The sequence below is a fragment of the Lampetra planeri genome, chromosome 25 (assembly GCF_965212315.1).
Source record: "Lampetra planeri chromosome 25, kcLamPlan1.2.h2, whole genome shotgun sequence".
NCBI lineage: Eukaryota > Metazoa > Chordata > Hyperoartia > Petromyzontiformes > Petromyzontidae > Lampetra > Lampetra planeri.
The window spans coordinates 6,772,421-6,784,904 of NC_136131.1; the positions used below are offsets into that span (position 1 = coordinate 6,772,421).

At 56.4% G+C, this 12,484-nt stretch overlaps 1 protein-coding gene across 3 annotated transcripts in view; it reads right to left on the minus strand.

Moving 5' to 3' along the window:
- Positions 1 to 651: 651 nt before the first annotated feature.
- LOC144727329 (MAP/microtubule affinity-regulating kinase 3-like) overlaps positions 652 to 12,484 on the minus strand; it is a 34,121-nt gene continuing 22,288 nt past the window's right edge. The window contains exons 9-18 of one of the 3 annotated variants that reach the window (XM_078606070.1): positions 11,771 to 11,890; positions 9,360 to 9,459; positions 8,776 to 8,888; positions 7,838 to 7,997; positions 7,079 to 7,362; positions 6,654 to 6,757; positions 5,725 to 5,877; positions 5,152 to 5,463; positions 4,385 to 4,411; positions 652 to 3,789 (exon numbers count right to left, since the gene is read on the minus strand). In XM_078606070.1, the coding sequence (XP_078462196.1) occupies positions 3,372 to 3,789; positions 4,385 to 4,411; positions 5,152 to 5,463; positions 5,725 to 5,877; positions 6,654 to 6,757; positions 7,079 to 7,362; positions 7,838 to 7,997; positions 8,776 to 8,888; positions 9,360 to 9,459; positions 11,771 to 11,890 (1,791 nt within the window). In that variant the 3' untranslated portion in view covers positions 652 to 3,371. Of the gene's footprint in view, positions 3,951 to 4,384; positions 4,412 to 5,151; positions 5,464 to 5,724; positions 5,878 to 6,653; positions 6,758 to 7,078; positions 7,363 to 7,837; positions 7,998 to 8,775; positions 8,889 to 9,359; positions 9,460 to 11,770; positions 11,891 to 12,484 lie in introns of all 3 variants that reach the window. The other 2 variants (XM_078606071.1, XM_078606072.1) reach the window with 2 other exon arrangements.

Genomic DNA, 12,484 nt, shown 5'->3' on the forward strand with positions numbered 1-12,484 from the left:
GTATCGGGTAGGGTACTTGTATCGGGTACCCGGTTGCGACCTCTGCTCAAGATCCCCCACCGCTCCTGTGCCAGGCTAGGTGCACTTTGTGGTCACGCAGTGTCGAAAGGTCGCTGGCATCGGGTCACAGGACAGACCCAAGTTGTTGTACGTTACTTGACTGCGATACCTGGTAGATGTTCCGCCTGCCCTCCCCACTATCGACAACTGCAGTTCACCACGAAGTGGTGGTGGTGGCGACATCACCAGGGCGCCTGTTCCAGAAATCGGAATTTGTATTTAGACTGGAGGAATCTGAGCTATGAAGCTTATTATCCGAGATGTCCAGTATAGGCGGGTTAGCAAGGTTAGCAAGTGCCATGCTGGGTGCCCTGAGGCCACGCGAAGTGTCGAAGGCTTGCTGGCAGGTCGAGAAACAGACCCAGGTGTCATAGGTTGACTGAGATGCCTGGCAAGATCTACCAACTTTCTGCATTTTAGCCGCCCCGTGCCTCTGCTCGTTGTGACCGCCGTTCCTCCGCCCTCCATTGTTGCTGGAGGGCGGCTGCCTCCAACTCCCCAAGCAGCATTCTTCATGAGCCACCTCCACAGAGGCCGATCTTGACACCGCTAGCACCGTGCAACAAGTACATCCTCGCGGCCACACGCGAGTCCTGTTCTCACTTTATTCAGCGCCACCACTCCACTTCACAAACAAACATTCGTACAAAAACAAGAGGCGTTGGACGCCTTGGGAGAGGGGGGGGGGCTCCACCGGTTGTGGGGGATGGGGTGGGGGATGGGGGGGGGGCACGGAGTGAGTGGTGTCCACCGCTGAGTTGTTGCACCGTGACATGGCAAAGTGGTGGGTGGCTGGGGATGTGCACATGGCTGAAGGTGGTGGTGGTTGTGGGAATGTTGGTGACACATGTGGTGGTGGATGATGGTGATAATGGTCAGGGTGGTGGGAGTGATGATTGCAGTGGTTGGTGGTGATATTTTTTATGGTGGATGACGATGGTAATGATGCTGGCCGCAGTGGTGATGAAGGTGGTTATGGTCACGATTAGTGGTGATGGCGGTTGTGTTGATGGTGACAGTCATCAGCACACTAACATAGATGCCCATTTAACAATCTGTACCCTTCCGCCCTCCAATTTTTAAACATTTACATCCACGGGCAGAGTCGTACAGGGCAAAGGATTTCCATTAATAGGCTGGGACTAGAAACCTAGAGACTTCAGGGCTACGCATGGACAGTTGCTACAGATTAACGCGCTGGGGCCACAGGACGAGAGGGGGTGGCCAGGGTCACGGGTTGGGCTCTGCGCCGGGGGTGGAGGATTTGGCTCCGATTAATGCAGCCAGGGCTAAATTTCAGTCGGGGTCTGACCCAGTAAACATTTCTGCACCCAGGACACCACATCCAGTATACCACTCTTGCTTTGGCTGTGGCTATTTAAGTCGCATGCCACTCACTCCAGTCAACCGGCGACCCGGAACGCACCGAGAAATTAAGCCCCGATCGCCAAAAATCGCCGCTATATTCTCTCTTTGCGCGTCACAGCTCCGACGGACCGCGCGAACGGAGGCACATTCCACGGTAACGCAGCGAGAGCAAACGTAAACAAAGCAGACGGGCATGGCACGTGCCGATCCGGTAATAGTTGTTTGGGGTGGTGGGTGCGGCGTAGTGCTCTCTTGTTCAGGGGAAGGGTGGCACGACGGAGCAGGGGACGGGGAGGGGGCCAGTGGAGATGCCTTGACCTATCGTACATTCACAAGAGGCGACGGGCAGACGTGTCAGTTTCTCGACAAATAATAAAGATGGCCGTGGCTAAAGGATGGCAGTGATGGGCACACTAAAGAGGACGGATGGTGGGCACTGCCCCCAGCCTGGCACGAAAGTGGCGGTCCTTAAGCTCGCGTTTTTTGAGTGGCAGGGTCAAATGTGAGGCTGGGCTGCTGCAAAACACCAAATTCAGACCACGCAAGTACTCCCCCGCAGACTGCGCATGTCCCAGAACTTCAACTCCGGATTGCTGCGGGCCACGTCTGATGCTTTCTGAAGCCTCAGCCGCAGAAAGTGAGGGCACTGCGCCCGGGAGGAGGCGAGGACGACTTTGCAGGCTGACGGCCCAGGGTGACAGGAAGTGCCGTGAGGGACTTCAGGAAGCGGAGTGCAGGAGACGTGAACGGAGTGGAGCGCAGCAGCCACAGCCACGAGGTGTGGAGAGTGGCTGGGCTGGAGGGAATGAAGAGGAAGGAGGTGGTGCCCAGAGATGTATAGAAGTCGGCTAAGATAGGGTTTAGAAGGGCTGGGGGTGGTGACGTGGGGGGGGTGTGCCCAGTGATGGAGGCTGCGTGCAGACAGCTGGGCTAAAGTAACGCACACACAGGTTTATCCACACGAATGCTGCGGCGATGACGCCGTGTGGCATCGGAACTCTCCGTACACGCGTCCCCACGCGTTTATTGCATCCCGTGTGCGCGTATATATATACTTATTAATTTTCCAGATTTTTTTTGCTTGTATCCATTTTCCTTCATTTGAAAACTCCCAACGGCTTCGTTCGTCGGCCACCACCACAAATACTTGAGAGCCCGAGGACGAATGTGCAAAGAGGGGGGGACTCTGGGGCCCCGTGTGTGCTACACAGCTGCTTGCTTGATTCTCGTGTTTCTTCACAAAAACTTAAAACGCGTAACAAATAAAACTTCCCAATTCGCCGCCAAGAAATAAAACTAGAACGATCGCGAAATCAAACGCGGCGCCAAGTGTTCCAACTTCGGCGTCGAGTCTCGAGTTTACGGCGACCGCGCGCCACCAGAGACTCTAACAGCGCCAGCAGAATAGCAGCAGGAGCAGCAGCAGCAGCAGCACCGAGTGGCGGCAGGCAGGCAGGCAGGCAGACGAGCACGGTGGTTGAGTGGGCGGCTGTTGAAGGACGACGGCGCAGCGCTCCCTGTACTGGAAGTTGGCAGAGCTGGGGCATTCTGAAGCTTGGTGGCCACCAGGCGGAGGGGCTGGTACCGAAGGGGGCTGGGACGGCCCCACCGTCGCGAGAGAAGCCGGAGGAGGAGGCGAGGCCGCCACTGGCAGAGGGAGTTTGGATGCGCAAGGGATGGCCGCTTCTGGGAGGCGGTGCGGGGAATCCCCAATGTGCTTTGAGTCGACGCGAGACGGCACCGCCCCCCAGGACCCCCGCGACGACGGAGCCGCAGGGTGGCTCTTCCCAAGCCGACGACGATTAAGGCGGCCGGCGAGACTGCGGGAGGGCGAGACGGCGGGCTCACGCCAGGGCTGGCTGGTGAGCGGACGGACGAGCGGACGGGCGAGCGGGCGGGCGAGCGAGCTGGGAGCGGTGCTAACGAGGCGGCCGGCCGGACCATCACAGCTTGAGCTGGTTGGCAATGCGCGAGGCGGCATTCTTGAAGGCAATGGAGGTGCCCGAGATCCTCTTGAAGCGCACGCCGTTGAGCGAGAGGCGCGGGAGCTTGCACACCTCCATCTCCCACTGCACCAGGTCGTCGCCGTGCCCGTCGCCGTGCACGCAGTAGAGCAGGAAGGGCTCGCGCTGTTCGTAGTCGCAGCCGTTGGCGTCCAACACCTTGCGGATCTCACGCATCATCTCGTCGGGCTCCATGGAGCTCGTGGTCTTCATGCTCCACGTGAAGCGCAGCGAACGCGGCTTCACCTCCTTGCCGTCGTCGCGAGCCTCGGATGGCCCCCCGGCCCCCACGATCCCCCCGGAAGTGGCGGACATCGACAGCGTGCCTCCACCTCCGATCGCCGTCGAGTGTCGGGTGCTGCGCACGCCGGTTCCGCGGCACGGCAGAGGGAAGGAGTGTGGGTGAGTTGGGTATGTGGACCGGTGTGGGTGTGCTTGTGTGGGTGAGTGTAAGGGTGAATGTATGCATGAGTTTGTGTTTGGGCGAGTTTAAAAGTGAGCATTCACGATTTGAAAAAGCTTTATGGGTGTCAATTGTGGGTATGATTTTATAGATGTGAGGCGAGTTAGTGCACGTGAGTTTGTTTTTAACAAGGGAGAGCATGCGTGTGTGCGTGCGTAAGGGAGAACACCACGTGATTAAACTTGGCGCACAAACCAGCCGCCGCTCGACCCGACGGCGCCCATGCAAACCCTCGCGACTTACAAACGAAGAACAGTGGCCGCGCGTGGGCGAAGTGACAAGCCGTTAGTGAGCGTGCGCGTAAGTGAGCGTACGTGCGCGGGAAGGTTAGGTGGCGAGCCAAAGTGCACGTGCAAATCACACGGTGGAGTATTCACACGGAGCCATGTCACCGTGCCTCCCCCCCCCCCCTGTACCCCCCCCACCACTTTCGGTTTAAACGATGGTCCCACCCCACTGGACAGCAGAGAGATGTGCGAGGCACTCCTACCTTTTGGAAAAAATTAACGACACATTTCTACAGAATGGGAAATAAAACAAAAACAGGCAAATGAAGAAAAAAAAATCAAAATTAATTACAGGTTTTAAACGACAACCAGCTCAGTTTTCACAGATGGACAACGAATGGATACAGTATCGGGAGGCAACATTGAATCCAGGCCCATCTGGCCAATGGGCCGTGTTGGGTTTTGCTTAGTTTAGAGTGACCAATTGTAACTGGCAAATTCCATGCCTGGCCTGGGTAGCTTGCAAGACCTACCTTGGCCTCTCAGACAGCTGGATACGGACTAGATATTAATACTTCTGGTCTTGGCAATACGAGCCACGGGTGTAAACTTCAGTTTCAATAGCAGCAGTAAGAACAATGGGAGTGGAGGGATGGTACACAGGTTAGAATAATCCGCTATCAACTCTGCAACCTGAGTTTGATTCCAGCTCAAGGGTAACATTGGCGGCACGTAATATCAAAACCGATCCTGCCTTCACCAACCCGCATTGACCAGCGTGCTTATGAATCTAAAAAAAAATCCCTAATCAACAATTACATTTATTTGCATTCTAATAACAAACGTCAGCGTCTTCACACACGCACACGACACAACCCTTGCTCATCGCCCCTGGTGATCCAGAACCAGTACCACAAATGCCACATTCATATGGCATGGAGCCAGTCGTACGCACGCCAGAACTACCCCGCAGTCCAGACCACATCAGCAACACGCGAGCATTCATCGAACAGCGCCTGCACCAACCGACCTGCGGCTGAACTTGGAGGTGAGTTTGGAGAAGAGGTTCGGGGTGGTGGGCCCACCGCCGGGTCCTCCCAGGCCGCCGGGGCCCCCGCCGGCCGCGGCGGTTGACCTGCGCGCGTCGTGCGAGAGGCTGGGCGAGGCGGGGGGCCCGTTGTGGGCGGCGTGCCGGCGTTCGCGCAGCTGCACGCCGTGGAACGTGCTGCGGCTGGTGCTGCCGCGGGGAAAGCGCGTGCGCTCCGGGGTGCTGCCCCCGATGGTGTGTGCCGAGGGGGACGAGGCGGGGGCTGCGGCTCGCTGCGGCCCGCCGGGTGGGGTCCTGCGCATAAGGTCGGGGACAGAGATTCGCCGTGCGGCCTTAAGTGGGCTGTTGGGGCGCGCACGGATCTTACGCAGCCTGACAAACTGCACGACAGGGTGGGAAACCGTGCATGCCAGCCTGCCTTCGCACGGGATTCTCCTCCAGTGCTGCAAGTGGATGGTCTCAGCTCGGTCACCGACGACCGCACACGCAAAACCGTCGCGGTGTGGACGCTGCTGATGAAGCAAGCGCCGAGTGTCATGGCAGGCGGTGACTCACGCAGGCCGCCCGGGTCCCTCGCTGTCCTCGATGGGGGGCAGGCCCCCCTTGCCCGGATGTCCCGACGCCGACATGGACTTCTGGTGTCGGGGCCGTACAGAGCCCGCCGACAGGGCCCCGCCCACGCCGGTGCCCCCAGACACCTCCGTCAGGCTGCGTGCGACGCAGCAGAACCGGCAGCACCAGAAACAAAGGACGGTTAGGAAGGATCGAAGCAGTGTGGCTCAGGTCTCAGGGCACAGAGCTGGCCCTGCTATCATCTTGGGTTCCAATACGAGTCTCAGCAGGCGAGTTGACGATGGTCTCAGCCTGGTCTCCCGTGACTGCACAACAGACCCATTATGTTGAGTTTGGCATATAATACGAAAGGTAGAGGAGCAGCGGACAGTGCACTACTATGAACCCCCCTAACAATGTCTAACAGTGGAAAATAGTTGGACCTCCACTCGGTCAACTCGGACATAAATGGGTACCTCGGTGTATAAAACATTAGCACTGGGCATCTCACACCCTCACGCACAGTACCAACTTTCATAAGGTGCTTGATAATGGCACTTTCCCCAAGAGCCTATGCAGCCTACATGGGGAACTGTCTTTGTGCGATGGTTGTCAATGTGTGGATGTATTATTCTGTTATAACTACACTCGTTCATGCAGGAAAGCCTGTCGGAGCTTCAAGTTTTCACAATAGAGGGTGACGTTACTGCAGTGTGTGTGAACCCAATTTAGTAATTTACAGATAATTACTTGGCATTGGGCTGGCCCAATACCAGTTCCACTGTGTGTGTGGGTTAGGCTATGGGAGTAAAGCGGTGAACCCTGTCGAAACTCGCTCAGAACAGGGGCAGAACATAAACTGAAGCAGGGAGATGCCCGAGACAGGAGTCGAAGCCGGGATGGAGAGTGTGGGTGCGGCGAGGGGGCGGCACCTGCTGTCCTTGCCGTTCTGTACGGCCGCCTGCCGGTCCCCTCCAGCCTTCTCCCCGTACACGTACGTGTTCCTCCGGCTGATGCCGCCCGGCAGCAGCATGCCCTGCGCGTGGTAACATGGACGCGCGACGCTTCACAGTCGGGTCGACTCCCGCACACGCCACACCGCGTCCAGCAAGCCCCCTCTAGCCACGGCCTGCAGCCACTGCCAGTCGCGGCGTGCCACCTACTCTCCAGTCTACCGGAGAATGTGCGGCGAGGATTTAAATCGTGGATGCACCAACCGGCAACGCGTGTTACAGAAAGACGCAATGGCTGCTGCACGGACGCGTCAACGTGTACGGTGGCGACGGGGCGGCGCTATACTGGCACACCGAACTGACTTTTCACGAACTAACATTTCGACGCCGGACATCACGCTCACCCCAGGAGGGCCGGCCTTCTTGCGGCCCATCACGTCCAACTTGTGCACGTTGGCGGCGGGGCTGGCGGGCACCAGGTCGGGCCTCCCCGGTATGCCCACCGGCCCCATGCTGCCACCACCCGGCAGCACCGTGACCCCGGCACCACCGCCCCCAGATCCGGCCTTGCGGATCCCGTGCACGGCCATCTCGTGGCCTCCCATGCCGCCACCCTCCCCGCCGGCCACCGGTGACATGCCGCCCCCCCGCTTGCCGTACACGGCCGACGGCACCATCAGCGGCCCAACTGCAACACAAAGCGGTGAAGGTGGAGCCCTGCGATTGCTCGCTCATGCCGCCATGGTGAGCACTAGAGAGAGCCCACCTGGCCTACTTTTCCACGTTGGCGAGGCGTCTTCGAAAAAGGGGAGCATAATGACGCTCTACGGCCACCACAAGCGGCCTGAAAAATCAACGATCCAAGTTTGACCCAAGTTATATAATTCTATACACAGCTGCTGCTGAGCAAAGGTCCCACGATCCAAAATGTCAAGCGCCCAGCAACAAACGGCACCGTTTATACCGCTGGGTGCGCTCGGTCGAGGGCGTGGAGCGGGATTTCTAAAACAATTGTTGCAACTGGCATACCAGGAGTTTCAACTGGCAACCTTTAGATTTTTCCAGCACACAATATTTTTATATTATAACGGAAAGAGGGCATTGTTTTTTGGGGGGTTCTGAGAGTTGGGAAGGGTGGGGGTAGGGGGTAGCGGGCAGCGTACCGTGGTCGCTGTAGCGCCGCTGCTTCTGGTTGGCCGACACGCTGCGTTGGACCTTGCCGTGCGAGGGCGACGGCACGGAGCTGTTGTTAAGATCGCTGCTGGGGCGCGCCGGCCGAGCTAGCGACAGGCTGCTTGCCGAGCGCGAGTCGCCGCCCTCCAGCTGCAGCGCACAGACACGCGCGCCACCCGTAAGCATGTCTGCCTGCGTGCTGCGAATTGCTCTTTCTCTTTTGCTTTCTGACAATTTTATTCCGACTGCGCTATCGGCGGCGGACTATATGGCAGATTGTTACGTCGCAGGACAGCAAGGGATGGCTACAGCTTGTTGGGGAAGCATTCGTCCAGCAGTGAATTAATCGTCGCCGACGATGATGATCTTGATGATGATCGTGATGATGATGGAGTGCCATCAGCGATATGTCTCGTGTGTGCGGGAATGGCCCGTGGAAACAGATTTGTTGCAGGACTTCCTGCAAGTGGCATTTTTCGCAATGACCATAGCAAAAGTTTAAGATTAAAACAAGCCGGGCTATATCGTCCCAGGACTAGTCCCAAAAGCTCAGTTTCTGGTGGCCTGTTCATCTTGTATGCCACAGGGGCACACTGTGTCTCTCGCACTGGCGCTGAGATTGAATTTCGCGTGGGGTAAAGCCGATTAATTTTTAATCCACCAGGTGGAATTTGGCCAAATTGAGTGCGTACCCAGATTTAACGTGATCGTGTGTGTGCACTCATTGGGGCAGAGACCATTAACTCCTTAAACTTGAGAATACGTTATGTTTGAGTTTTGTTTTTTTACACAGTTGGTGAGCAGAGGCCCAACATAAAATGCTGAGCATCCAGCAACAAACAACACACGATCAAGGTCATAGTAGACAAGAGTGAGCTCGCCCATCGCGTTGAGCAGGGGGCGGCTGACCGCTCGCGAACTCACTCACCTCAGAGGGCTTGCACCCCAGCAGCAGATAGGTGGCCGTGATCTCGTTGTACTTGGTGTTGGTCAGCGAGTCGTTGATCTCCTCCCGAGTGTAGCCCATGCCAACCATCACCTCTGTGGGGGGACGCGCAAAGACAAAGATCCCTCCGTATAGCCTCAGAACTTTTTTGGGGCAAGTGCTGCGAGCGAGAATCTTCTATTAAAGACGGCACGGCTGGGTGTGGCCAGCACTGCGCCCTGCTGCCTTCGTCTCCCCAGTGCTGATGTTTACTATACGCCCCACAAGGTACTCGTTTGAGGTTGAGTCGACCTAGGGGAAGCCCAGCACTGGTTCAGATATTCGTCGTCGATGTTGGCCGTGATCTAGAACTCGGAGTCACTCGAGGTTCTAAGTGAACCACAAGGGCAGCAACACGTGACTGGTGAATCTCATTGTGGGGCAGCGGGGTGGAGGCAAGAGTTAAACCTCAGGGTCCCATCATCATCATCATCATCGCTTCAAATGCTGTCGCGGCTCAGTCCTGTACTCAAAATTCATACTGGTCCCCGCCATACGAATGTGAAATTTCCGCCGTGGGTTCGTACCGATCCTCTTGAGGTCGGTGATGTCGGGCTCGGGCTGCACGTACGGCTTCAGCTCATCCGCCTCATAGCCCACGTTCATCCAGCGCTCGCGCATTATTTGCTGCATACGCAAAGAGACAAAGATATCCCTTGTAGCCCACACAGGCTGTTGGGGCAAGTGCCTGTTGGCCAGCCCGACGCACGAGAGGGGTGGTGGCGTGGCCACACTGCAGAGGCTGAGACGACCCAGAGGAGGCCACGGACTGGTTCGGATGATCGCCACTCATGTTAGCCATGGCGGGGACTTGAACTTGTGCCGCCAGGTTCGTACTAAACGCTATGCTACCCACATACACGAATAGATAAACACCTTGGCGACACAGAAAGGCTTGTCATATAACATTAAATTCTTACTTTTAATTCTCCGAGCTGAAATAACGCTAATAATACCAGACTTGTAACGCACTGCGCGGTATTTGCTCATCACTCTCGGAGAGAGAGAGAACGGACGAGCAGGAAGGCAGCAACTCAGCTCAGCCGGCGCAACCAACAATTGCCTAAACTCTGCGGTCCTCGAAATATTAAGATGTTAATGGCCCGTTAATTAGCATAACATGAACATGACATTTTACATATGAATATGTGCTTTTACTTTCTATGAATATAGAAACAAAAAAGGGGTATTTGCGACCAGGAAGCATTGTGACAATTCATCCGAGTCGCAGGTAACGGCAACAACACAGAACCTCAGAGCGACGGTGTGTGAGAGGCCAGCCAACAGGGGGCGTACACAACCCACAGTGCAAACCCAACAAAGCTTAACCTAAAACCGACGTCATCCTCTACAATTATAGATTACTTTACAGCCTGGGCATGGTATTCCAGAATACACCCTGGGCATCGAATTCCAGATTACACCCTGGGCATTGTGTCCCAGATTATATCCTGGGCATCGTATTCCAGATTAAACCCGGGACTCAAGTTCAGCCGCGTCTGTGCTGGTCGGTGGTGACCAGAACACATTTTGGCACCTGGCACAGCACGTCCTGTATACTCCTCGCGACTAGTCACATGCCACCTACTCCAATCAGCGAGAAATCAAGGCCCGATTAGCCACCAATCCACGTAGGGTCAAGGGAGTGAGCGGCATTGGGTTACCGCTGGCTCTCCGAATCAACAAGCGATTGGACTCATCCATAACGACATTACTAATCGGCGCGTCGATGCTCTGTGTGTTTTTTACACTCCGCTAGCGCGCCCATCGACTCACACTTAATGGGAACCGCGCTCGATGCGCTAACCAAGAACACGTGTTCCATTCTCACGGGGACCAGGAGAGTTCAGCCCCCCCCCCCTCATCCCCCCACGGGCGGCACAATCGGCACCAGCGAGGGCTTCGTTTCAGCTGGGTATGTCCGGGTCAGTGACCCGAAATAAGATTTCGCCCGGCACACCACACTCAGTATATCTCTTCTCGCTGTGGCTAATAGTCACGTGCCACCTACTCCAGTCTACCAGAAACCCAGAACGCGCCCGGCGAAAAAATAAATTAAGCCCTGGGCGCCAGCATCAACACGTGTGTGCATGCGCACGCGTTTGGCGACACGCATCTGGCCACGGCGGCTGCCCCCCCAACCACCATGGCCACCTCCCGCCCGCCCCCCCAACGCGGGGCAAACCACACGGTTCCTGTTTACGCCAAATGCGTGGAGCTACGGTGACCGCCAGAGAGTCCGTGCGGGTGGCTGCCCCGCGCCACCGTCGCACGGCTCTCGCCAGAGCCATCGCGACGGGTGCCACGAGCGCACCCGAGCCATTAGCTCCCCGCGCACCTCTCCAACATTTGGCACTCGTTTGCCGTGCACGCGAGAAGTTCTCGCAGGCTGCGAGCGGAACGGCCAGCAGCGCGGCATTCATTGTTGGGCTCACGATGGTCAGAATGTGGAAGGCTCGGTGAGATTTTGATGGCGACACGGGGGTAGCAAACAGCCATCTCAGATGCAGGGAGGGTGCAGGTCATGGGTATTATGATAGTTGGTGGTTTATCAGTGATCTACTAGGATTATATAATAGATAAGCAGACTATAGCTCCTTCCTATACCTGTCTCTCCACGTACATTTCTTTATTTTTTACATCCCATTACCCACACGGCCTTCCGAGAGTCTATAATTTTGGCAAGAATGGTTGCACACAAGCAACACTCGGGACGAGTTTCGACATTCAGTGTCTCAATCAGCAGTCGGGCTTACTGCAACCAATGCTGGTGAACTGCCAGATGTTTATAGGCAACGACACGTCTCTGATAAGACAGGCCGATTACGATCCAGATGGTGACGGTGGCGCCACGACCCCAGGTGCAGTGCTACCACGACCCCAGGGGAGGTGGCGCCGTGAACCCCGGGGGGAGGTGGCGCTGCGACCCCGTACTGACCTGCAGCGTGCCGCGCTTGAGAGGGTTCAGCACGAGGAACTTCTTGAGCAGGTTCTCGCAGTCCGTGGACATGTAGAAGGGGATGCGGTATTTCCCTCGCAGCACCCGCTCCCGCAGCTCCTAATGAGGCGGTGCACACACAGAGAGGAAACAAATCCAGCCGTGTAGCATTTGACAGACTGTTGGGGAAAGTGCTGTTAGCTAGCGAGCACCTGTTAGGGCCAGCACGGCACACGAGTCTGCGGGTGGCAAGCAGTACGCACACGCAAAGACGCGCCTCTTATTTTAATGTAATTCTAAAAACCTGTGTTTCCTCTGTAAAGAGGTTCCTCATCGTAATGGGCTCTTATTCTGATCTCGTAAACATCTCCTTCTCCCTTCCTAGGCCACTTCCTTCCAGGTCCCGAATCCACTTTCATCCCACCACTCATCTGTCTCGTTCCCTTCTCTACTCTCACGTTCAGCCTCCCGATCCCTGCTTCACGGATCCCAGAAGCCCTTGCGGCGAGTACGGCCATGCCCCCCCATGACTACTGTTGTGACAATGTCGCTCCCCTCAACACTGGTTCGTACCGCTGCCAGAATCATCCTCGACGCACCGGTGTACCCGATTCACTCTTGGGCAAGTCCCTAATAGCAACACCACTTCATCAGAAAACGTCAATACAAGATCATTTTTTGAACAGTTAACACGACCCAAGTGTTACAGACTGA